The sequence below is a fragment of the Staurois parvus genome, unplaced genomic scaffold (genome assembly GCF_062004578.1).
Source record: "Staurois parvus isolate SC_StPar_1 unplaced genomic scaffold, SC_StPar_1.0 ptg001886l, whole genome shotgun sequence".
In the NCBI taxonomy this organism is placed as follows: Eukaryota; Metazoa; Chordata; class Amphibia; order Anura; family Ranidae; genus Staurois; species Staurois parvus.
Genome location: NW_028319682.1, coordinates 399,230 through 423,936, shown reverse-complemented (window position 1 = coordinate 423,936; position 24,707 = coordinate 399,230). Strand labels below are relative to the sequence as shown.

Below are 24,707 nucleotides of genomic sequence, written 5' to 3'. Positions count from 1 at the left end.
CATTCTTCTTCTTCTGCTTCTTTTCATTCTTCTTCTTCTTCTTCTTTTCATTCTTCTTCTTCTGCTTCTTCTTTTCATTCTTCTTCTTCTTCTTCTTCTTTTCATTCTTCTTCTTCTGCTTCTTCTTCTTCTTTTCATTCTTCTTCTTCTGCTTCTTCTTCTTCTTTTCATTCTTCTTCTTCTGCTTCTTCTTCTTCTTTTCATTCTTCTTCTTCTGCTTCTTCTTCTTTTCATTCTTCTTTTCATTCTTCTTCTTCTTCTGCTTCTTTTCATTCTTCTTCTTCTTCTGCTTCTTTTCATTCTTCTTCTTCTTCTGCTTCTTTTCATTCTTCTTCTTCTTCTGCTTCTTTTCATTCTTCTTCTTCTTCTTCTTCTTCTTTTCATTCTTCTTCTTCTGCTTCTTTTCATTCTTCTTTTCCTTCTTCTTTTCATTCTTCTTTTCCTTCTTCTTTTCATTCTTCTTTTCCTTCTTCTTTTCATTCTTCTTTTCATTCTTCTTCTTCTTCTTTTCCTTCTTCTTCTTCTTCTTTTCCTTCTTCTTCTTCTTCTTTTCCTTCTTCTTCTTCTTCTTTTCCTTCTTCTTCTTCTTCTTTTCCTTCTTCTTCTTCTTCTTCTTTTCATTCTTCTTCTTCTTCTTCTTCTTTTCATTCTTCTTCTTCTTTTCATTCTTCTTCTTCTTCTTTTCATTCTTCTTCTTCTTCTTTTCATTCTTCTTCTTCTTCTTTTCATTCTTCTTCTTCTTCTTCTTTTCATTCTTTTTTTCATTCTTCTTCTTCTTTTCATTCTTTTTCTTCTTCTTCTTCGTCGTGCCCCGTGACTGCCCAAATGAGTGAAGTGTGCGGTGATTGTAAGATCGACGGCACTCATCTGCATGTCATACTGACTGACAGTATTATTTCTCTTCCCCAGCAGACTCCAAGGGCATTTAAATTAAAGGTACAGTGTTCTGCACTAATATAAAGGCTCTCTGAAGCCTAGAAACCCTTTTAATAAGTTAAATTCGCAGCGAATAAATTTGCATCGAATCGAATTTCTCCCGCAAATTCGGCGAATCAGCCGAATCGAATTTTTGAATAATTTGCTCATCTCTAATGATGAGCACTGGATCAAGTAGTCAAGTCACAATAGTTGAATAATAAGGGCTGGAACAAGCGGTCAAGTCATAAAAGTTTTATAGTAAGGACTGGAGCAAGCGGTCAAGTTACAATAGTTGAATAATAAGGGCTGGATCAAGCGGTCAAGTCACAGTAGCTGACTACTAAGGACTGGAACAAGAGGTCAAGTCATAAAAGTTGTATAATAAGGGCTGGATTAAGCGGTCAAATCACAATAGTTGAATAATAAGGGCTGGATCAAGAGGTCAAATCACAATAGTTGAATAATAAGGGCTGGATCAAGCAGTTAAGTCACAATAGCTGAATAATAAGAGCTGGATCAAGCGGTCAAGTCACAATAGTTGAATAATAAGGGCTGGATCAAGCGGTCAAGTCACAATAGTTGAATAATAAGGGCTGGATCAAGAGGTCAAGTCACAGTAGCTGACTACTAAGGACTGGAACAAGAGGTCAAGTCATAAAAGTTGTATAGTAAGGACTGGATCAAGAGGTCAAGTCACAATACTACTATAATTAGTGCTGGATCATGCAGTCAAGTCACAATACATGTATATTATGGGCTGGATCAAGGAACACCCAGACAAACAAACCGTTTGGCGGTTCCTTTTTACTTACAAAAAATTTTGGTTGAAAGTCAGTCAGGTTTGAAGGGCTTTTGGATGGAGGTTTGGGAACGTTCACTTACCAACCTTGCCTGTTCATGAAGATATTGTCCTGCAAACATGGGGTCTCCATGTCATACCGTCGCCTGGGAGTTTTGTTTGTTCCTGTCCATCATTGTGTGTTCCTACTCCTGTTAAATTCTCCACGGTATAAAATTAATGCAAAATGCAGCTGGGATGGTGGGAACCCCTCATAATAGACAAGGCAGATGTGCAGACCTAGGAATTTACCAAAGGAAATCCAATGAAAAAAATAACCAGGTTGGTTCAACTCTCCAACGTCTACCAAATACTGCAATATCAATTTTGTGGTGGACTGACCCTTTACTAATAATCCTTTCCTCTAGATTTATTTGCGATTTTTGGACTACCAAATGGAACATTCCAATGAGTGCAAGCGCAACTTTGTGGCAGTCTATGATGGAAGCAGCTCCATAGAGAACCTCAAAGCCAAATTCTGTAGCACTGTGGCCAATGACGTCATGCTGCAGACAGGAACGGGGGTGGTACGGATGTGGGCAGATGAAGGGAGCCGACTCAGCAGATTCCGAATGCTCTTTACATCGTTTGTGGAACGTGAGTATGCTGGATATAATTTCATATGGTGGAATGATTACACCTCTGATTACTTACATACTCTACAAGTCCAAAAGCATGTGGTCACTCCAAAGTATTGAGTTTAGGTGCAGGAACTCTCCTTTAGAGTCATCCCTTTCTCCACCCCCTACTCACCTCTGAGCACTGGCCTTTGGTTCCGAAGTCTACCCACCTCCCAGTACCTCCCCTTTTAGTTAAAACAGAACCGACTATCATTTTGTGGTGCTACATAATATGTATGGAATTTGATGATAATAACAAGAAAAACAGTAAAATAGATCCCTTGCAGCCAGCAACAATAGATCCCTCCCTACAACTATAGATCCCCCTTTAACAATAGATTCCTCCCTGCAACTATAGATCCCCACCAACAATAGATTTATCCCTGCAAATATAGATCCCCCAGCAACAATAGATCCCTCCTTCTAACTATAGTTTCTCCCCCAGAAACAGCAGATCCCTCCCAACAACTATAGATCCCCACAGCAAAAATAGACCCCCCTGCAGCAATACACCATCCCCTAGCAACAATAGACAATATCCTCAGCAACAATAGATTCTTCCCAGCAACAATTGACCCCCACAGCCACATTAGATCCCCACCAGCAACAATAGATCCCACAGCAGCCTGCATCAGTAGACCCTTCAACAACGCTTGCCATTATATACAGTGCTGGAGGTGCAGAACCGCATTCCTTCTGAAAAAAAAGCCCTGACTGTACTTCTGGGCACAAAGCCAGTTCCATAAAGACATCTTTGGAATGAATTGTGAGCCAGGTCTTCTCACCCAACATCAGTACCTGACCTCGCAAATGCTCTTTTTGGCTCTATAGACACAACTTCCCACAAGCACACTCCAAAATGTAGTTGAAAGCCTTCCCAGCAGGGCCAGATCTAGGGGGGTGCTGGGGGTGGTCTGTGCCCCCAGATTTTAGCTGTTCCCCCTTCCAGGTTTCTGAAAGTGCATCCAATTATCCATGAGCCAGTCTGATGCAGTTAATGTAAGGAGACACTCTGATGGTAACAATCCATATAAGGGGTACTCTGATTCAGACACCTGATATAAGGGGCACTCTGATGTAAGGAGGCACTCTGATGGGGACACCTGATGTAAGGAGGCACCCTGATGGGGACACCTGATGTAAGAGGGCACCCTGATGGGGACACCTGATGTAAGAGGGCACTCTGATGGGGACACCTGATGTAAGGGGGCACCCTGATGGGGACACCTGATGTAAGGGGGCACCCTGATGGGGACACCTGATGTAAGAGGGCACTCTGATGTAAGGGGGACTCTGATGGGAACTTGATGCAAGGGGGCACTCTGATGGGAACTTGATGCAAGGGGGCACTCTGATGGGAACCTGTTATAAAGGGGGACTCTGATCGGGCAATCTGATATAAGGGGTACCTGCCAAATCTGCCAAAAATGGATCATTCTATGCAGCCACACCAAAGGATTAGAGGTGCCACTCCAGACTCCAATCTGTCCAAATCCAGTAACTCCCACTGAGGGTGCAGGCTAGGGGGGAACCCATCTCAGCTTGATGAATGCAGTATGAAGGAGGAACACCCCAGGTTGCACACACTAGCAAAGTCCAACTCTGGTAAAAACATCCTCAACCCAGGCTGTGTCCAGACCATGCCCAACACATTTTGCTCCACCCACATGGCTATGTCATGGAGGTCCTGGGCAGGACGAAACACGTTGAGGTTATGGCTTGCACGGAGCTTGGGTTGAGACTGCTTTTACTATAGAGACTGTTGGGCTTTTTTGGTCGGCTGTTCCTCCTTTATATTACATTCTGTGCAGCCAGTTTTATAGCAAGGCCTGGTTCTAGACCTCCAATTGGAGAGAAAGAGACAGAGCAGAGGAGGAATGCAGGAAAGGTGGGTTGGGGGCAGGCGCGGACTGACAATTAATGGGGACCCTGGGCAATAGGGGATCATGGGACCCCTGTGTCCTTGCCCAAACTCAAAAAAGCCTATGAAAAAGGTACCAGGGGCATCTCATGGGGCCCCCTACTGACCCCGGGCCCTCGGACAGTGCCCAAGTTTCCAAATGGTCAGTCTGCCCCTGGTTGGGGGAGGGGGTGTGAACGTTCAAGAAAACTAGTCACTGTGTTCAGAATGATCAAAATGACTTATACTGTATAGTAGTATGGATATACTCAAGCACAGCAAATGTTTTGATGTTGGCATGCAGCTGAGAACAATTTGGGAAGCACTGTATTACATTGTACTTTACAGGTTTCTTGATGTCTTTGCAGCTCCGTGTGGGGAAAACACTTTCTTCTGTCACAGTAACATGTGCATTAACAACTCCTTGGTCTGCAATGGCATACAGAACTGTGCCTACCCCTGGGATGAAAACCACTGCAGAGGTGAGAGGCTGGGATCACGTGCTGGACTTTATAGACAAGGATGTTCCGGAGGGGAAATGTCGCTTCACTTAATGTCCGGGAGATGCAATAGGAAGTGAGAGAAAGTTTCTGCAAAACTGATCAGAATTCCTCTATTAGTCAGGTTTCACTAAAACTGGTATTCCCTAGATGTTTTGGTTACGATGGCCACCATGAGAAATAGAGAGGGTGAACTTCTTCAGAGAGGAGAACCTGACAACAAAGTCCAAAACTCTCAGGTTGAAATTTTTTCTTAAACACAGGTATTTCAGAAAGTCCCTCCATTGTCACTATGCAGGCTACTATCAAGGTCCGTAACTTCACCCCTCTAAATCAGTAATGGGCTGGCCTAGGAAGAACTGGAGTGGCTGCAGAGGCAATCACTCCATGAATCCTGGCTCTTTCATGTACACCCCACTGTCAGCGATCATTACCCAGGAAAATGACCACCCCAACCCTCCCACTGAGCACCACGGTTTGTGAGAAGATACTGTTGGACTTTATAGATAAGGATATCCTTGCAAGGAATTTTCACTTCCTGTCTGGAAGATGCAACAGGAAGTAAGAGAACATTTCAGAATACTGATGACCCCCCTTATTGTTAGGTGTCCCCGAAACAGGTGTCTCGGTGACAATGGTCACCAGGACAAATATAGAAGGGGATTCTCCCTAGAGGGGCCACAGACAGTTGAAAAAACTTTCCACATTTCTATCCAAAAATTAAAAAGAGGTTTTGCCTTTAGATACGTCTCTGTCAGGAGTCAAAACCAGTAGCTATAAGCAGTAGAGAGGCTTCCATCGACTAGCTGGATAAGCGAGCAAGCAGGTCACCCTGGCAGACGACACGGGTTCACCCGAAGTATGGGGTCTAAATACTAACCTGTGTTAACCAGAGCTCCTGATGGTGGAGATGGGTTCTGCTGTGTGTTAGTACCAGTTTGTGGTCCTCATGATCGCCCCACCAGGAGATGAGCAAGCTGGGGTTCAGTAGCAGATACGTATAGCAGGTTGGGCTCAAGCAGAAGCGTAGTCAGTAGACAAGCCAAAGGTCAGTAACAAGTTGTTGCAGGTTTGGATGAAGCGGAAGCGTAGTCAGTAGACAAGCCAAAGGTCAGTAACAAGTGGTTGCAGGTTTGGATCAAGTGGAAGCGTAGTCAGTAGACAAGCCAAAGGTTAGTAACAAGTGGTTGCAGGTTTGGATCAAGTGGAAGCGTAGTCAGTAGACAAGCCAAAGGTCAGTAACAAGTGGTTGCAGGTTTGGATCAAGCGGAAGCGTAGTCAGTAGACAAGCCAAAGGTCAGTAACAAGTGGTCGCAGGTTTGGATCAAGCGGAAGAGTAGTCAGTAGACAAGCCAAAGGTCAGTAACAAGTGGTTGCAGGTTTGGATCAAGCGGAAGAGTAGTCAGTAGACAAGCCAAAGGTCAGTAACAAGTGGTTGCAGGTTTGGATCAAGCGGAAGAGTAGTCAGTAGACAAGCCAAAGGTCAGTAACAAGTGGTTGCAGGTTTGGATCAAGCGGAAGCGTAGTCAGTAGACAAGCCAAAGGTCAGTAACAAGTGGTTGCAGGTTTGGATGAAGTGGAAGCGTAGTCAGTAGACAAGCCAAAGGTCAGTAACAAGTGGTTGCAGGTTTGGATCAAGCGGAAGAGTAGTCAGTAGACAAGCCAAAGGTCAGTAACAAGTGGTTGCAGGTTTGGATCAAGTGGAAGCGTAGTCAGTAGACAAGCCAAAGGTCAGTAACAAGTGGTTGCAGGTTTGGATCAAGTGGAAGCGTAGTCAGTAGACAAGCCAAAGTTCAGTAACAAGTGGTTGCAGGTTTGGATCAAGTGGAAGCGTAGTCCGTAGACAAGCCAAAGGTAAGTAACAAGTGGTTGCAGGTTTGGATCAAGTGGAAGCGTAGTCAGTAGACAAGCCAAAGGTCAGTAACAAGTGGTTGTAGGTTTGGGTCAAACAGAAGCGTAGTCGAGGAACAAGCCAAAGGTTTGTGGGGAGCCAAAGAAATTAGAAGAGCGAGATATTTGCTGAAGAGAGCACAAAAATCTGACAAACAGAGACGTGGCTTAAATCAGGAAGTTCACAGGAGGAGCAAAGAGTTCAAGGTTCGTGAGAAACAAGACATAAGGCCAGGTTGTCTAAGACTGAGAAGCAATCAGGCAGGGAGCTGTTCAGCATCTCAGGTGGTTTAACGAGAATAGTTACTGCCAAACACAGCAGAGGTCCCGGGTTCAGATCCAGGCCCTTTGCATAGACAGGATATTTAGGTGTGCACAGGACACTTGTTGTATAGCTGCAACTGAAGGGCTTTTGTCTGAAATGCATTAGCAGCCTTATACCTGTTTTTTGTGATTAAAATGAGATTTTTATCCTGCAAGAGCAGGTTGACAGTTGTTATTCGGTAGATATTGCAGAAGAGTGGGAAGAAGGACCTGAATGAGAAAAGGTAATGAAATAGTCTCTGCGTCATCCAAAGAAGGAGCAGCTATAAAGAGAACATCTAATGACAGTTTGCATTACCCAAAGTGGACATCAATTTGGCATGACCTCTGCAATGCTGTAGCTCCCAACCAAATAATGACATAACCAGTGAGCCACACAATACTGTATATGCTTTCATTGTTAGTCTGCTGTGTTCAGACCAACTGACACAGCCTCCTTGGTGGCACTGTTGCTCATAAATCATGGACCCAGACTGCTCCTTTGCATACCTGTCTTGGTTCTCATGACAGTTTTAAAGAGCAATGCAATTAATAAATGTCTAAAATACTTGTATTATGCAACATGAAATGATAGCCTTTGTGTATGGCTCCTGAGTGCCTACTACTGGACAGATATATGTATTATTCTTTGTTCTGCTACTGATAGTACTTTAAAATAACATACATGCAGACATATCAGGAATCTATTATAGATATAACTGATGATAAAGTTCGGAATTCTCAACTTGAAGGGAGTATTTTCCAAAACACAGTGTGATGTTTGGGAGTTGTTTAGGCCAAATGTACCGCTTACCAGTGAGTCCAGTCCATGCCAGATATGCCTTTTAAAAGCTTTTCGGCCAACTTTTATTGGAAAGAAAGAAGGAAAATGTTCACAGCAGTCAGCTGCCCTAGTGGGGGTTTCCACCATCAACACAAAGTAAAGTAATATAATTGTATATAGTGCAGCGCTATAAATATATATATATCTGTCAATTCATATAAATATTTGTGCAAAATACTTAAAGTGCTATTCAGTGCAATACGTGCAAAAAGTGAATAAATAAATGTCCATATATATCCTTTCAATTTCATCGGTAAAGAAAATGAGCACAAATAGTCCTCAAATTAAAACAAAATATATCCATGTGAACAAAGTGCAGATGTGTGCATATCCTTGGAGGTAATCCACCACCTCTGATGGGTGTACACTCACCAGAAATTAGATGTATACAAGCTTTGGTTGCAATCTGTCACATATGGGTACAGGAACAGAGAAGCAGCCTAGGGGTTAATCCTCCAGCATCCTTTGAGTACCGGTGGTGCGAGTAACCATTTTCCTGGGGGGAGATAGCTCAACCACAGGAGCCATAAAAGCTAATATTGTGTAATATTTATTGGTTAAATATCGATATGCATATACAGAAACGATCCACATGGAGTAAAGTGTAAAACAGGTACCAAAATGGCCGACGCTCCCTTCCTTGGTGGTGGCGGCGTGACGTCAGCAATGTAGGCTTCACCCAACGCGTTTCGTGCATTGGTTTTACGCAAAGCAGCCTCAATCCTCCTCTTCTCGGGTCCCCCGTTGGCCCTCCTGGCACCTCCCCCCTGCCAACTGCCCCTACAGCAAGCAGCTTGCTATAGGGGCACCCGAGCGGGCTTGTTCCTGAGTCGCTGCTCTATATGTCCATTCACACACAGCCACGGCTCTGCCCCGGTCCTAACCCCCGCTATCTCCTTATTGAATCACTGGCTATGATTGACAGTAGAGGGAGCTAATGGTTCCCGCTGCTTTCTCAGCCAACCTTGAGCCTTTACAACCACTTTAAATGTGACTAGCTGAATAAAAGGCTGCTTCATTACTTAGACAGAATAAATTGGAGTCTTTAGATCAGGATTTCTCAACTAGGGTTCCTCCAGAGGTTGCTAGGGGTTCCTTGAGCAATATACAACTCTTAGATAGGTTCCTGCTGACACCATTGATATTTTTAGCTATCTATAAGGGGGTAATTCTTCCCAATGACCACAAGTGTAAGGAATATTCTTCCCAGTGACCATCACATGAATGTAGCATGAGCTGTAGATATAGTCATTTTTAGCAGGGGTTCCCCGAGACCAAAAAGTCATTTCAAGGGTTCCTCTGTGTTGAAAAGATTTAGATCCTGTAAGGCAGTCTTTCAAGGTTTTCTCTGTTGAAAAGGTTGAGAAACAATTTTTCAGTCCTCGGGAACCCCAGCTAAAAATTACTATATCTGCAACTCTTGATACATTAGTGGGATGGTCAATGGGAAGAATGCTCCTTCCATTTGTGGTCATTGGGAAGAATTACCCCCTTACAGAAAGATCAATGGTGTCAGTGGGAACTTATCTGAGAGGCAGAAATTGCTCCTTGCTCAAGGAATCCCTAGCAACCTTTGGAGGAGCCCTAGGGTTCCTTTGAATCCTGACTGAGAAATTCCTGCTCCTAGGAAGATACAAAAACATACATATGTTAATGACTAGACTTTGTGCATCTTTGTCAAAGTGCTTAATTTCTTTTTTTGTTTGTTTTAGAAAGAAAAGAAGCTGGACTGTTTGAGCAAATTACCAAGACCCATGGGACCATTATTGGGATAACCTCTGGAATTGTCTTGGTCCTTCTCATCATTTCCATTCTGGTCCAAGTCAAACAGCCCCGTAAAAAGATCATGGCCAGGAAGACCACATTCAACAAAACTGGTTTCCAAGAGGTTTTTGACCCGCCTCACTATGAGCTCTTCTCCCTCAGGGACAAAGAGATTTCTGCCGATTTGGCCGACTTGTCCGAAGAACTGGAGAACTACCAAAAAACGAGGCGCTCCTCTGCCACTTCTCGGTGTATTCACGATCATCACTGTGGTTCACAAACGGCCACTCTGAAACACAGCCGGACCAACCTGAGCTCCATGGAACTTCCATTTCGCAATGATTTTGCCCAGCCGCAGCCCATGAAGACATTTAACAGTACCTTCAAGAAAAGCACGTACGCATTTAAACAGTCCCACGACTGTGCCGACAAAGGCATCGAAGACCGGGTCATGGAGGAGATCCCTTGTGAAATTTACGCACGAGGTCGAGAAGAATGTGCTCAGGGTTCAATATCAATTGACTTTTAACCTCTTCACAGAATTAAAAAAAAAAATGAAGGTTTCGTTAAATACAATGGGATCTATTTTTGAGACAATCCTCAACAAAATTACAGAGTTTTTTCTAGAGACTTGAAGTTGAGACTCATCAAGGTGTGAAGAATTGTAACATAAAACTCTCTATTTTTCGAGCAGGGATCACGATACGATGAGCGTTTGCATGTCATCGATAATCTGTATTATTAGGATTCTATATAAACTGCACTCACTGGTTCCAGAAGACACATGGATTGAAGTCATCAATATGAATTGTTTGTACTTTTTTTTTGTTTGTTTGGCCTTTATATTTTTACACTCAGTAGAAGTTTTGTTTACCTTCCAACAAAAATAAAATGCTCTAGGATTACACATGGTGCTAAAGAAGTTGAAACACTGTCTAAAATATATTTAGTTACTCATTGCCAAGAAGCTCACAATCTACCCATCTTGTTTATTGTACTCAAACCAATTGGCCCATTTGGAGGTTGATGAGTGACACGCAACTGTCAAAGGAAAATTGGAGTAAAACAAATCTATATTTTTGAGGAACTGTACTGAACATGTAGAAAACTGTATAAGAAATGTAAGTCGATCTGTCACTCGTATTCTGTATTGATATTCACATACTTACCAAACTCAAAAAATTTCAAAATGTAATATTTTAGGCCCCATACTGTTCACTCCAATCCTCGCACGACACTAAACAGGTTCACATACAATCCCCAAAATATTGGTTGGCTGACAAAAGAGCATCCACTCTCCAACAGTGACAGGTTCAAGAAAAATTTAAATAAATCTATATATATATTTCAATATTTCTTTTTTTGGGGGGGTCGGTGGGGCAATAAAAAAAATTCAAAGTCTTGTGATTTTTTTTTTTTTTTTTAAGAAACATCTACAATGAAATCTATTTACAATAAAAACATATCATATGTGATTTGTATAAAAAAAATAAACATTTATTTGACCACAACATGAGTGCATTTTTTTTAGAGCAAAACTAAATTAAATGAATAAAATAGTATAATTATTTATATTTTAATTTATAATATTTTTCATTTGAAAGGCAAGAAAATGTAGAATAGAAAAATATAGACTAGACCAGTGCTCTCCAAACTGCAGCCTGAGGGCCAGATGTGGCCCTTGCCTTGACTTTGTCTGGCCCTTGCAGCACTATTTCTCCCACTGAGACACCAATGATGTTGCACTATTCCTCCCACTGACACCAGTGATGGGGGACTATTCCTCCCACTGACACCAGTGATGGGGGACTATTCCTCCCACTGACACCAGTGATGGGGGACTATTCCTCCCACTGACACCAGTGATGGGGGACTATTCCTCCCACTGACACCAGTGATGGGGGACTATTCCTCCCACTGACACCAGTGATGGGGGACTATTCCTCCTATCCCATTGACACCAATGATGGGGCACTATTCCTCCTACTAACACCAGGGATGGGACACTATTCCTCCCACTGATACCAATGATGGGGCACTATTCCTCCCACTGACACCAATGATAGAGCACTATTCCTCCCATTGACACCAGTGATGGGACACTATTCCTCCCTCTGACACCCATGATGGGGCACTGTTCCTCCCACTGACACCAAAGATGGGGTATTATTCCTCCCACTAACACCAGGGATGGGGCACTATTCCTTCCACTGACACCAATGATAGAGCACTATTCCTCCCACTGACACTAGTGATGGGACACTATTCTTTCCTCTGACACCCATGATGGGGCACTATTCCTCCCACTGACATCAATGATGGGACACTATTCCTCCCACAGACATCAAAGATGGGGCACTATTCTTCCTATTGACACCAATGATGGGGCAGTATTCCTCCCACTGATACCAATGATGGGGCACTATTCCTCCCACTGATACCAATGATGGGGCACTATTCCTCCCACTGATACCAATGATGGGGCACTATTCCTCCCACTGACACCAGTGATGGGGCACTATTACTCCTACTGACACTAATGATGGGGCACTATTCTTCATACTGACACCAATGATAAGGTATTATTCTTCCCACTGACACCAGTGATGGGGCACTATTCCTCCTATTGACACCAATAATGGGGGACTATTCCTCCTGCTGACACTAATGATGGGGCACTATTCTTCATACTGGCAGCAATGATGGGGTATTATTCTTCCCACTGACACCAGTGATGGGGCATTATTCTTCCCACTGACACCAATGATGGGGCACTATTCCTCCCCCTGACACCCATGATGGGTACTATTCCTCCCACTGACACCAATGATGGGACACTATTCCTTCCACTGACCACAGCAATGGTTCACTGTTCCTGCCACTTATACCAGTGATAGGTCACTATTCTTCCTCTTGTTGACCTCAGGCATTATGTCATTTTTTAAATCCCACTGACTATCAATCCTGAGACATTATGGACTCCCACTGTTGGTGGGGCATTTTCGACTCCCACTGGCCACAAATCAGACCTTTCTAAAGTCTGAAAGACTTTAAAGTGGCCCATTATTTAGGGAATTTGGAGGCCCTGGGACTAGACTATAAAACTGGGAGAGGAAGAGGATACATTTGCAGCCCTCCCCAAGAAAAACAATATGCTAAAAAAAAGAAAAAGAGAATAATAGGCAAAAATAAAACATGTATTATTACAGTTTGGCAGGTTGATGGCTTAATTTAAAAAAATGGGCCACATTTTTTAGAATTACAACAGCAAAAAAAAAAAAAAAAGAAAAGAAAGCTACAAACAATTTAGTTCTAGAAAAGAAGTGAAGTTTCCTCATTATCCCAGTTTTGTAAGTCATTTTTTAGTGCGCACGTTAGCTCTGCTCCTATTAAAATCGTAAGTGGCAATTAAAATCACACTTTTACTGGTTCCATCTGGCTCTGTTGGAAAAAAAAAATCTAAAATGTTTGCCTTTAATTACCTTTTTCATCAACCTTGCGCCTGTAAAAAAAAAAAGTGAAATTAAGATTGCTTTTCAGCTTATTTACAGCTAAACATTTTCTGCCAGTGAACTTAACAATAAAACAGACAAATCCAGGACATGATGGAGGGACCCGGTCTAAAATTAACAAAAAAAAATAGTTATGCTGAAAAAAAAAATGTATTCTTTGCAGCAAGTCCTTGGTCCTCTCAGCAAACCCATGGAATGTGAAAGAGTTTCCTTAGGATTGAGATTCCCATTCCCTGGGGCATCAATTATTTCCCTTGAAAAATCTCCACTCTGTCTCCTGAAATAAACCTGACCTGTGTAGGAAATCCAAAGGTGCTCAATTATACCGTGTTGCTTCTACACAAAGAAAAGGTGCCAAAGGCAGCTCCTGTGATATAATAAATATGTTTTTAGATGAAAAAAATAAAAATGACCCTTTTATTAGAATCTGCAGTGGTGGGTCTTGACCTGATCCCTACCATCCGGCAACATGAGGCAGTTCCTTCTTTACCTGCTTGATGAGTTCAAAGACTTGAAGGTAGCAGCAATGTTTGATGTGTTTTGATTCCAGATAATTGTGTACATTTTTATATGAAGAGGAAGATAAGTATCATTGGGGTGCTCACCCTAATGCAATAGGCTGCACACACCTAAACTCAAACACACATGCGTGTGTATATGTATGTTTCTACACTATATTGCCAAAAGTATTGGGCCGCTGGCCTTTCCACACTCATGAACTTTAATGGCCCCCCAGTCTCAGTCCGTAGGGTTCAATATTGAGTTGGCCCCGCCCTTTCCACACACATGACCTTTAATGGCCCCCCAGTTTTAGTCCGTAGGGTTCAATATTGAGTTGGCCCCACCCTTTCCACACACATGACCTTTAATGGCCCCCCAGTCTTAGTCCATAGGGTTCAATATTGAGTTGGCCCCGCCCTTTGCAGCTATAACAGCTTCAACTCTTCTGGGAAGGCCGTCCACAAGGTTTAGGAGGGTGTCTATGGAAAGGTTGGACCATTCTTCCAGAAGCACATTTGTCAGGTCAGGCACTGATGTTGGGGGAGGAGGCCTGGCTCGCAGTCTCCGCTCTAATTCATCCCAAAGGTGTTCTATGGGGTTGAGGTCAGGACTCTGTGCAGTCCAGTCAAGTTCCTCCACCCCAAACTGGCTCCTCCATGTCTTTATGGACCTTGCTTTGTGCACTGGTGGGCAGTCATGTTGGAACAGGAAGGGGCCATCCCCAAACTCTTTCCACAAAGTTGGGAGCATATAATTGTCCAAAATGTCTTGGTATGCTGATGCCTTAAGAGTTCCCTTCACTGGAACTAGGGGACCAAGTCCCACTCCTGAAAAACAACCCCACACCACAATCCCCCCTCAACAAAATTTTACACTTGGAACAAGGCAGTCAGGTAAGTACCGTTCTCCTGGCAACCACCAAACCCAGACACGTCCATTGGTTTGCCAGACAGAGAAGTGTGATTGGTCCCTCCAGAGAACACATCTCCACTGCTCTAGAGTCCAGTGGCGGCGTGTTTTACACCACGGCATCCGACTCTTTGCATTGCACTTGGTGATGGAAGGCTTGGATGCAGCTGCTCGGCCATGGAAACCCATTCCATGAAGCTCTCTACGCACTGTTGTTGTGCTCATCTGAAGGCCACACCAAGTTTGGAGGTCTTTAGCTATTGACTCTGCAGACAGTTGGCGACTTCTGCGCACTGTGTGCTTCAGCATGCACTGACTCCACTCTGTCATGTGACGTGGCCTACCACTTGGTGGCTGAGTGGCTGTTGTTCCCAGTTGCTTCCACTTTGTTATAATCCCACTAACAGTTGAGCGTGGAATATTTAGTAGCCAGGAAATGTCCCGGATGGACTTATTGCACAGGTGGCCACCTATCACGGGACCACACTTGGAGTCACTGAGCTCCTGAGAGCGACCCATTCTTTCACCAATGTTTGTAGAAGCAGTCTGCATGCCTAGGGGCTTGATTGTATACACCTGTGTCCATGGAGGGGATTGGAACACCTGAATCACATGATTTGGTGGGGTGTCCCAATACGTTTGGCAATTATGGGTATATATTATATATATATATATTATATATATATGCACAGACAGTAGAGTAGTGGATGGTGTCAGTAGAGCAGTGGACATGTTAGTATGGCAGAAGTGGGTGTCAGCCAGTAGAGTAGTGGAGTATCAGTACAGCAGAGGTTGGTGTCAGTAGGGCAGTGGATAGTGTTAGTAAGGCAGAAGTTGGTGTCAGTCAGTAGAGTAGTAGACATGTCAGTAGGGCAGAGGATAATGTCAACAGTTTTTAATTTTTATTATTTTTTTAAATTTTATTTTTTATCTTTATTTTTGAACATTTTTTTTAAAGGAGCCCTTTTGGGGGGCTTTGGTGAAGTATCATGAGGTCTAAACAGACCCCTGATTTCTCACTTTGGAGACAGAGAAAGGGACTGAGGACAGAGATTCCTCAGTCCCATTCTCTGCAGCCTCAGCTGCACTGAACAGTAAATGAATGGGAAGTACTCTGTGCTGAGCGGCTTCCTGTTCATTCACAAACTGAAGCATAGAAGAAACAGTTTACTATGCTTCAATAATGAATGGATACAGGCAGGGCCAGACTGACTATTTGGAAACTGCCCGGGGTCAGTAGGGGGCCCCATGAGATGCCCCTGGTGCTTTTTTCATAGGCTTTTTTTTTAGTTTGGGCAAGGACACAGGGGCCCCATGATCCCCTATTGCCCGGGGGCCCCATGAGTTGTCAGTCCACCCCTGGATACAGGAGTGATTGGTACTGATCACTCACTGTGTTCATTCAGAAAAGGAAGGGTCCAGTAAATTACATATTTACTGCCCCCCTTTCTCTGCTCTTCATCATGAAACATTGTGTGCCCGCAGGGGGTAGAGGATGATTAGGGTGTGCCCAGGCACCCCGGCACACCCTGCGCACATGCCTGTGATAGGTATATAAACATACATGGGGCATGTCAAGTACCTGCGCACTTTTATACATAGGCAACATAGGACATACTGGAAAAAGAAAGGGATAACAATGTTACAATCATAATTCAATACAAAACTCATGATCTCAGGATTTTAATTGTAAACCCAACATACATATAGAATAAAGAGTTAATTATGGCTGATTAGAGTAATCTAAGGGTTAATAAGGGGTTCAACAGATAAACATTTTCCTGCAAAAAAAGTATTCTTTTACTGATCAGGCTGCTTTAACTTTATTTCAGGTACTTATATAGCGCCGTAAATATACACAGCACTTTACATATATATTGTACATTCACATCAGTCCCTAACCCTCAAGGGGCGTACAATCTAAGGTCCCTAACTCACATTCATACATACACATACTAGGGCCAATTTAGACGGGAGCCAATTCCCCTATCAGCATGTCTTTGTAGGAAACCCACGCAGGCACAGGGAAAACTCCAGGCAGGTGGTGCCGTGGTTGGGATTTGAATTACTGACCCTAATACTGCCAGGTGGAAGTGCTAACCATTTAGCCGCTGTGCTGCCCAACTGACTTCATCTGCAGATGAAAGTTTATCCCTTTGATCTGGAAATGAATGACCATAATGATGCAGAAGTAACAATATGTTACATTGTATCTTTCTGTAGCAGTCTGATTGAGTGTTACTTATATAAACATTGTCAGACTGCTTTTTTTTTTACACTTAAAGCCGCTGACCTTCTCTGTGTACACAGCAGTATGGCTTTGATTGCTCCAAGCTGAATTGCTGTGTCCTGGGTGGGGTGGGTAGCAGGGCAGAAGGACAGGACATGCTACACATGTCCTGTGTATTATTATTATTATACAGTATTTATAAAGCGCCAATAGTTCGCTCAGCGCTGTACATTACAAAGGGGGACAGAACATGTGACAGAACAATACCAATACAATGCAAAACATGAGGGGATCGAGGGCTCTGCTCCTTGGAGCTTACAATCTAGGAGGGAGGGGATGGTGGCACAGGAGGAGATAGCTGTGGGGGATGGAGTGGTAGGAAGAGTGGAGGAGGTCGGCAGGTTAGCAGGGGGTGGGGTAGGCTTCCCTGAAGAGATGGGTTTTCAGGGTGCGCCTAAAGGAGAGGAGAGTAGGTGATAATCTGATGGGTTGGGGCAGGGAGTTCCAGAGGATGGGTGACACCCTGGAGAAGTCCTGGAGGCGGGCATGGGAGGAGGAGACCAGGGAACTAGACAGAAGGAGGTCTTGTGAGGAGCGGAGTGTGCGTGTTGGGCGGTATTTGGATATTAGGTCAGTGATGTAGTTCGGGGCAGTATGGTGGACATCTTTGTACATCAGCGTTAGGATTTTGAATTTGATCCGTTGCGCAATCGGAAGCCAGTGGAGGGATTGGCAGAGGGGGGTGGTGGAGATGGAGCGGTTGGAAAGGTGAATGAGTCTGGCAGCCGTATTCAGGATGGACTGAAGCGGGGATAGCCAGCGGCGAGGCAGGGCAGTGAGGAGGGAGTTGCAGTAGTCGAGTCGTGATATGGTGAGGGAGTGGATGAGCTGTTTAGTGGTTTCTGGGGTTAGGAACGTGCGGATTTTGGCGATGTCGCGGACGTGGAGTCTGCATGAGCTTGTTAAAGATTGGACTTGGGGCTGGAAGGATAGGTTGGAGTCCAGAATGACACCCAGTACTCTGGCCTGCAGGGCGGGTTTGATGGTGGCGTTGTTGGATGTGATGGAGAAGTCAATGGGGGGTGGGGTCCGGGCTGGGGGGAAGACAAGAAACTCGGTTTTGGAGAGGTTCAGTTTAAGGAAGTGGAGGGACATCCAGTCTGATATGTTGCTCAGTAGGTGTGTGATTCGGGCGGAGACCAAGGGGGTGAGGTGGGGGGTTGAGAGATAGAGGCAGAGGTGGTAGTTGAAGCCGTGAGAGTGTATGTGTACAATAATGACCTTTTTTTTGGACATGTGTAGCACGCCCAAAGTCTGCAGCTACTTAATGTAGAATGTTGATTACATTTTTTATAAACATTTAATAACACAATAAGTTAACATACTACCTTTAATAAAAGCGATTGCAAATTCAGCTGTTTGCTCCTCGCAAGATAATTTTTTTTTTTAGCAGCGGTAATTGATGGTAAACATTCTGCAAGCTGAAAGATTTAGATAATGATTATGTATTTTTCACGTCTCCATAACACCTCCGCAGACAAAATGTATTCACCGGAGCCTCTGTATCGCGGCACAAACAAGTTTTCTCAGGGATAAAGTAATTTTAAAGATAAAAAAAAAAAATCCGCTCACAGCTGCGACAAGCGAAAGATTTAATCAAGCCTCTTAGATTTGGCTGGGAGAATTATCGGGGGATATTGAAATGAAGTCGAAGAAGCCGGGCCATTTATCAAGTCTATCAGCTCCAAAACTCACCGAAAATTACCTTGCACGATTTATCAATGGAGGAAAAAAAAATACAGCGGTACCTATCGAAAGGGGGAAAAAAAACGTTTTCTTTTCCCTGACAAATGGTTTTGTGCTGTTTCATTCTGAGTGCCAAATGGAGACTTTGATAGAAATTCTTGTTTGAATATTCAATATGGTCATGTATCAGTGTCAGGGGCAGAAAGCAAAATACAAGCAAGCTTCTATCATCTGTCTTGCTGGTGTGCCTTGTGATAAATGATCGATCGCTGGGTGTAAGAATTAAAAAGAGCAGCCGAGTCTTTCAGTCCATTCTTAGTCTTAAAGGGGCAGTCCAACCACAATTGGCCATTAGTTATAGGGGGGATACTATGGGAAAAAGTATCACTTGGCATCTTGAATTCTCTGGCAACACCAGCAGCGGGTAATGTAAGTGAATGAAACACTAAAAGAAGTCGAACTCCTTACTTTGCTTGCTTTTTCCAAGTCGCTGCACCTAAAACGGGGCGCCAATAAAAGTGTACATAAACCCCCCATGTTGCTTTTGCATCATTATTGACCTTTTTTCTCTTTCTAGGCTGGCTGTTTACAATAAATCATTTAAAAATAAATAAATAAAATTCATCCATTTCCTGTGAGGGTGACAACGCTTTCTTTCTAGAACCTGTATACAGCAACCAGTGCAGGGACCAGGGGCGGACTGACAACTTATGAGGCCCCCGGGCAATAAGGGATCATGGGGCCCCTGTGTCCTTTCCCAAACTCAAAAAAGCCTATGAAAAAGGTACCAGGGGCATCTCATGGGGCCCCCTAGTGACCCCGGGCCCTCGGGCAGTGCCCGAGTTTCCAAATGGTCAGTCCGCCCCTGGCTGGGACAGGATCATGTTGAGCCCAGGGAAAACATACCAAATTGCACCCCCCCCTCCCAAGATGTTTGAGTATTATGTGTTAGCAAAAAACCCCACCCCCCAAAAAAACAAAATCAAGCGCTAATCTTCATCAATCCTCTCCTCCAAGCATAAATGACCCTCTCCTAATCCACCATCCGAGTGCAATTTCCCCAAATTTCCCCTCCTAGCACAATGCCCCCCCCCCCTCCAATCATCCCTACTAGCACAAATCCCCCCCAAAAAAACACATTTCCCCTCCTTGCACAATACCCCCCCTCCAATCATCCCTACTAGCACAAATCCCCCCCAAAAACACATTTCCCCTCCTAGCACAATACCCCCCCTCCAATCATCCCTACTAGCACAAATCCCCCCCCCCAAATAACACATTTCCCCTCCTAGCACAATACCCCCCCTATCTTCCCTACTAGCACAAATACCCCCCAAAAAGCACATTTCCCCTCCTACCACAATACTCCCCCCCCCTCCAATCATCCCTACTAGCACAAATACCCCCCCCCCCAAAAAAAAACACATTTCCCCTGCTAGCACAAATCCCCCCCCCCCCCCGCCAATCATCCTTACTAGCACAAATCCCCCCCAAAAAAAACACATTTCCCCTCCTAGCACAATACTCCCCCCATCATCCCTACTAGCACAAATACCCCCAAAAAAACACATTTCCCCTCCTACCCTCCTAGCACAATACCCCCCTCTCCAATCATCCCTACTAGCACAAATCCCCCCCAAAAAAACACATTTCCCCTCCTAGCACAATACCCCCCCCCCAAATCATCCCTACTAGCAAAAATCCCCCCCCCCCAAAAAAAAACACATTTCCCCTCCTAGCACAAATACCTTACCCTCGCTACCATATTACCTTTTCTAGCACCCCCCCCCCACCTCCTGGCACAAATCCTCTTTCCCCCTCCCGACACAAATCCCCCCAAATCACTACTCCTATTACATCTCCCACAATTTCCAATTCTAGACCAATTCTTACCACCTGCCACCCCCTAATTTTGCCCCCCCCCCACCTCACATGATACCACACTGCCCTGAGGGACATATACAGGGCCGTGGATAAAGGGGTACCACTAGTCCTCCTTTGTGGGGCCCAGACCAGCAGGGGGGCCCAGGGGGGTGAATCAGATGTGGGCAGGGAGGGTGATTGGCATGGCAGGGGGGCAATTACTGCAACTGATCCCCTGTGTGACTCTCCCTACAGCAGCTGAAAGCTGGCTTCTTCTTCTCTCCCTCCCACTGGCTTTCAGCTGCTGCAGAGAGAGCCATGCAGGGGATCGGTTCCAGTAATTGCCCGCTCAGCCTCACCCATCACTCTCCTTGTGCACCGTTTGTTTCCCCCTGCTACCCAGGTGCCCCCTGTATGCTCCCACCACCACAGCGCTGTCGGCTTCCCTCCTCTCCTTCCCAGTGGCAGCTGCAAGCACACAATAGGATCCTTCAAGATGAAGAGTGGGGGAATGGTCCAATAAACATGTCAAATTTACCAGCCCTTTTCTTTCCTAAATGAACACAATGAATTATCGGTACTGATAATTCACTGTGTTCATTCATAACTGAAGCATAGTAAACTGTGCTTTTTTTGGGGGGGAGCTCTCAGGCTGGCTGTATGTTTCTAACAGCAGCCCTGGACATATACCAAAGAAAAAACAAAAAAAGGCATTTGATTCCCCCTAAAAATACACACCAGACCCAGGCATGGATGTCAAGGGAGACCTCACAAAAAAGAAAAAGAGTAAATAATGAGTAGGGTACCCTCTAGGGGCGGACTGACCATTTAGGAACTCGGGCGCTTGCTCAAGGGCATTTGCTCCATAGCTTAGTAAATGAGATGAAGCTTCATTTTGCAAAGAATACCCAATCAGGTGCAATCTCTGGAGCAAATGCGCTTGCAGAGTGGAACTGCACTTACAAAGTGCACAGTCTGTTTGCCTTTAGTAAATCAACCCCATAGAGTAGAATACACAACGTCCCCAACAAGGGGCGGATTGACCATTTGGAAACTCGGGCACTGCCCGAGGGCCCAGGGTCAGTAGGGGGCCCATGAGATGCCCCTGGTAACTTTTTCATAGGCTTTTTTGAGTTTGGGCAAGGACACAGGGGCCCCATGATCCCCTATTGCCCAGGGGCCCCATGAGTTGTCAGTCTGCCCCTGGTACCCTCTAAAAACCCACATCAGACGCCCTATTTGAGCATGCAGACCAGGAAAGAGGGGCATGAGAATATCCCCCCACCCCCATCCTCTTGGATCATACCAGGCCTTATGCCCCCAACCGGGGGGGGGGGGGGCTAGCAAAGAACTTTGTGCTCATATTGATAAAAATATATTTTGTAATATCCAAAAATGCATTTCAACATGCAATATATATATTTATCAAAATATATATTTTTTATATTTTATTGTGTAATATATAAATATTTCATATTTTTTGAATACGGCCACAATGATAGTATTTCAAATATATGTCAATATATTTGGGAAGAATATTTTTAAAATATATTTCAAATATATTTTTCTTCCATATGGGATCCGACGCTTCTGTGCGCAAGCCCTACGTCGGTCTCAAGGGTGCTACAAGCTCCCTGTTAGGAATAAAATCATTTTCAGCGTCCGCGAGCTTCATTTTGCAGCAGGGAGAGAGAGAGATGACACAAACATCCATTTGTCATTTTTGTGTGGCAAAATAAACGATTTATGAACAAAAGTCTTTCACTGCTGTGGGAAATATTACTGATGAAAAACAGAGGAATTTAAGCGCTTCCATAGATCAAGTCAAAGTGCTGTTTTGCAAAATGTCACCCATCAGATCATTTTCCAGAACTGATTAATCTCCTCCTCCGGCGGCTTGGTAGATTTCCCAGCAAAAAAAATAAAAAATAATAAAGTTTTCTTAAAAAACAAATGATTTATGAAGCAATGAGACTCCCTTATTTCAGAGTCCGCACTTAATAAGTATACAAATACACATCTTGCTCTCCATTATTCTTCACAATTTCCACTACGGAGAAAGCAGCCAGAAGGTACTAATGGAAATGAGATTGCCGGCTGGACTCTCTTTTTTGGTGGGATACGAAGACCCTTGATAAATCTTTAAACTGGATCGATCATCAGATATATTTTTCAATGTTAAGTGCATGCATACTAAGGGCTGTATTTATAAAAGAATGTGCAAAGATGTCTAATGAAACTGTGTGTAAATTCGACCTGTGCGAGTTTGGCAAAATCAAATGTTCTCAGGCTATATTCTCTGCAGATCGAATGTGTGATTGCATAACATACTGCATTATGGCCACTAGAGGGAGCTGAGGGGGCAGGCTTATTTCCTATGATAGCTAGCACCATCTAGTGGCTATAATGTGGTATGGTTCCTTTTCACACATTTTGCTTCATTTGCGCAGAATGAATTAACATGCAGTTTTAATGGATGAAGCTGATCCAGCTCATGGGACAGCAATTTAGGTGCCAGCAGACTGAGAGTGATCGACTCTGAGGTTGGTTAACCCTTTAAACACATAAACAATAGCTGCAAACACGTTTTAACAAAAACACACACCCTTCACAGTATCTTCACTCTGACAATTCTGCACTTTAGGAAATATCAGTGACACTGACTGCCACACCAGACAGGAAGGTAACAGAGTTTAAAATATGGTTCCATTTTTCAAAGAGGCAAGGACTCTCATTTCTCACTCTGAGCATTTCTGAGCAGGGGCCAAATGCGGTCCTTTGCTTTTATCTGGCCCTTGGGGCACTATTGTACCCACTGATAACAACAATGAGATATAATTCCCCCCACTGACAACAATGAAGGGGTACAATTCCTCCCAATGACACAAACAATGGGGTACAGTTTCTTTGAATGACACCAACGATGGGGCCCAATTAGGGGTGGACTGACAACTCATGGGGCCCCCGGGCAATAAGGGATCATGGGGCCCCTGTGTCCTTGCCCAAACTCAAAAAAGCCTATGAAAAAAGTACCAGGGGCATCTCATGGGGCCCCCTACTGACCCCGGGCCCTCGGGCAGTGCCCGAGTTTCCAAATGGTCAGTCCGCCCCTGGGCCCAATGACACCAATGATGGGGCACAAATTCCCCCCAACAACACCAGCGATGGAACACAATTCCCCCCAGTAACACCAAAGATGGGGCTTTGTTTTTTCCCACTGATGTCAGGACTAGAGATGAGCGAATCGAACCTGGCGAAGTGGAATTCGTTTCGAATTTCGGGAAAAATTCGATTCGCATCGAATCCGAATTTTAGCCAACTTCGGGTGCACGAATCGAATTTTTCCCGATCAGCCGGCAAAAGTGTCACTGCAGAGAGCTCCGCTATTTCTGACAGTTCTGACAGTTCATTTACAGCGGTTGAAACATTGTATCTATTTGTTTCCATTTAGGATACAGATGTTTTTATTCGGAAATAAATAGATACAATGTTTCAACCGCTGTAAATGTGAAGGAACTGTCAGAGAACTGTCAGAAATAGCAGAGCTCTCTGCAGATACACTTTTTGCTGTACTGGAATACTTCTTCTTTTCATTCTTCTTCTTCTTTTCATTCTTCTTCTTCTTCTTTTCATTCTTCTTCTTCTTCTTTTCATTCTTCTTCTTTTCATTCTTCTTTTCATTCTTCTTCTTCTTCTTTTCATTCTTATTCTTCTTTTCATTCTTCTTCTTTTCATTCTTCTTCTTCTTCTTTTCATTCTTCTTCTTCTTTTCATTCTTCTTTTCATTCTTCTTTTCATTCTTCTTCTTCTTTTCATTCTTCTTCTTCTTTTCATTCTTCTTTTCATTCTTCTTCTTCTTCTTTTCATTCTTCTTCTTCTTCTTTTCATTCTTCTTTTCATTCTTCTTCTTCTTCTTTTCATTCTTCTTCTTCTTCTTTTCATTCTTCTTCTTTTCATTCCTCTTCTTCTTCTTTTCATTCTTCTTTTCATTCTTCTTCTTTTCATTCTTCTTCTTCTTTTCATTCTTCTTCTTCTTCTTTTCATTCTTCTTTTCATTCTTCTTCTTTTCATTCTTCTTCTTCTTCTTTTCATTCTTCTTCTTCTTTTCATTCCTCTTCTTCTTCTTTTCATTCTTCTTTTCATTCTTCTTCTTTTCATTCTTCTTCTTCTTTTCATTATTCTTCTTCTTCTTTTCATTCTTCTTTTCATTCTTCTTCTTTTCATTCTTCTTCTTCTTCTTTTCATTCTTCTTCTTCTTTTCATTCTTCTTCTTCTTCTTGTCATTCTTCTTCTTCTTCTTGTCATTCTTCTTTTCATTCTTCTTCTTCTTTTCATTCTTCTTCTTTTTCTTTTCATTCTTCTTTTCATT

At 43.7% G+C, this 24,707-nt stretch overlaps 1 protein-coding gene across 1 annotated transcript in view; it reads left to right on the top strand.

The window, feature by feature from the left end:
• Positions 1–11,088, top strand: part of NETO2 (neuropilin and tolloid like 2) — a 98,121-nt gene extending 87,033 nt beyond the window's left edge. The window contains exons 7-9 of the mRNA XM_089664340.1: positions 2,125–2,353; positions 4,645–4,758; positions 9,526–11,088. Of these exons, the coding sequence (XP_089520466.1) occupies positions 2,125–2,353; positions 4,645–4,758; positions 9,526–10,106 (924 nt within the window). The 3' untranslated portion in view covers positions 10,107–11,088. The remainder of the gene's footprint in view (positions 1–2,124; positions 2,354–4,644; positions 4,759–9,525) is intronic.
• The last annotated feature ends 13,619 nt before the right edge of the window (positions 11,089–24,707 follow it).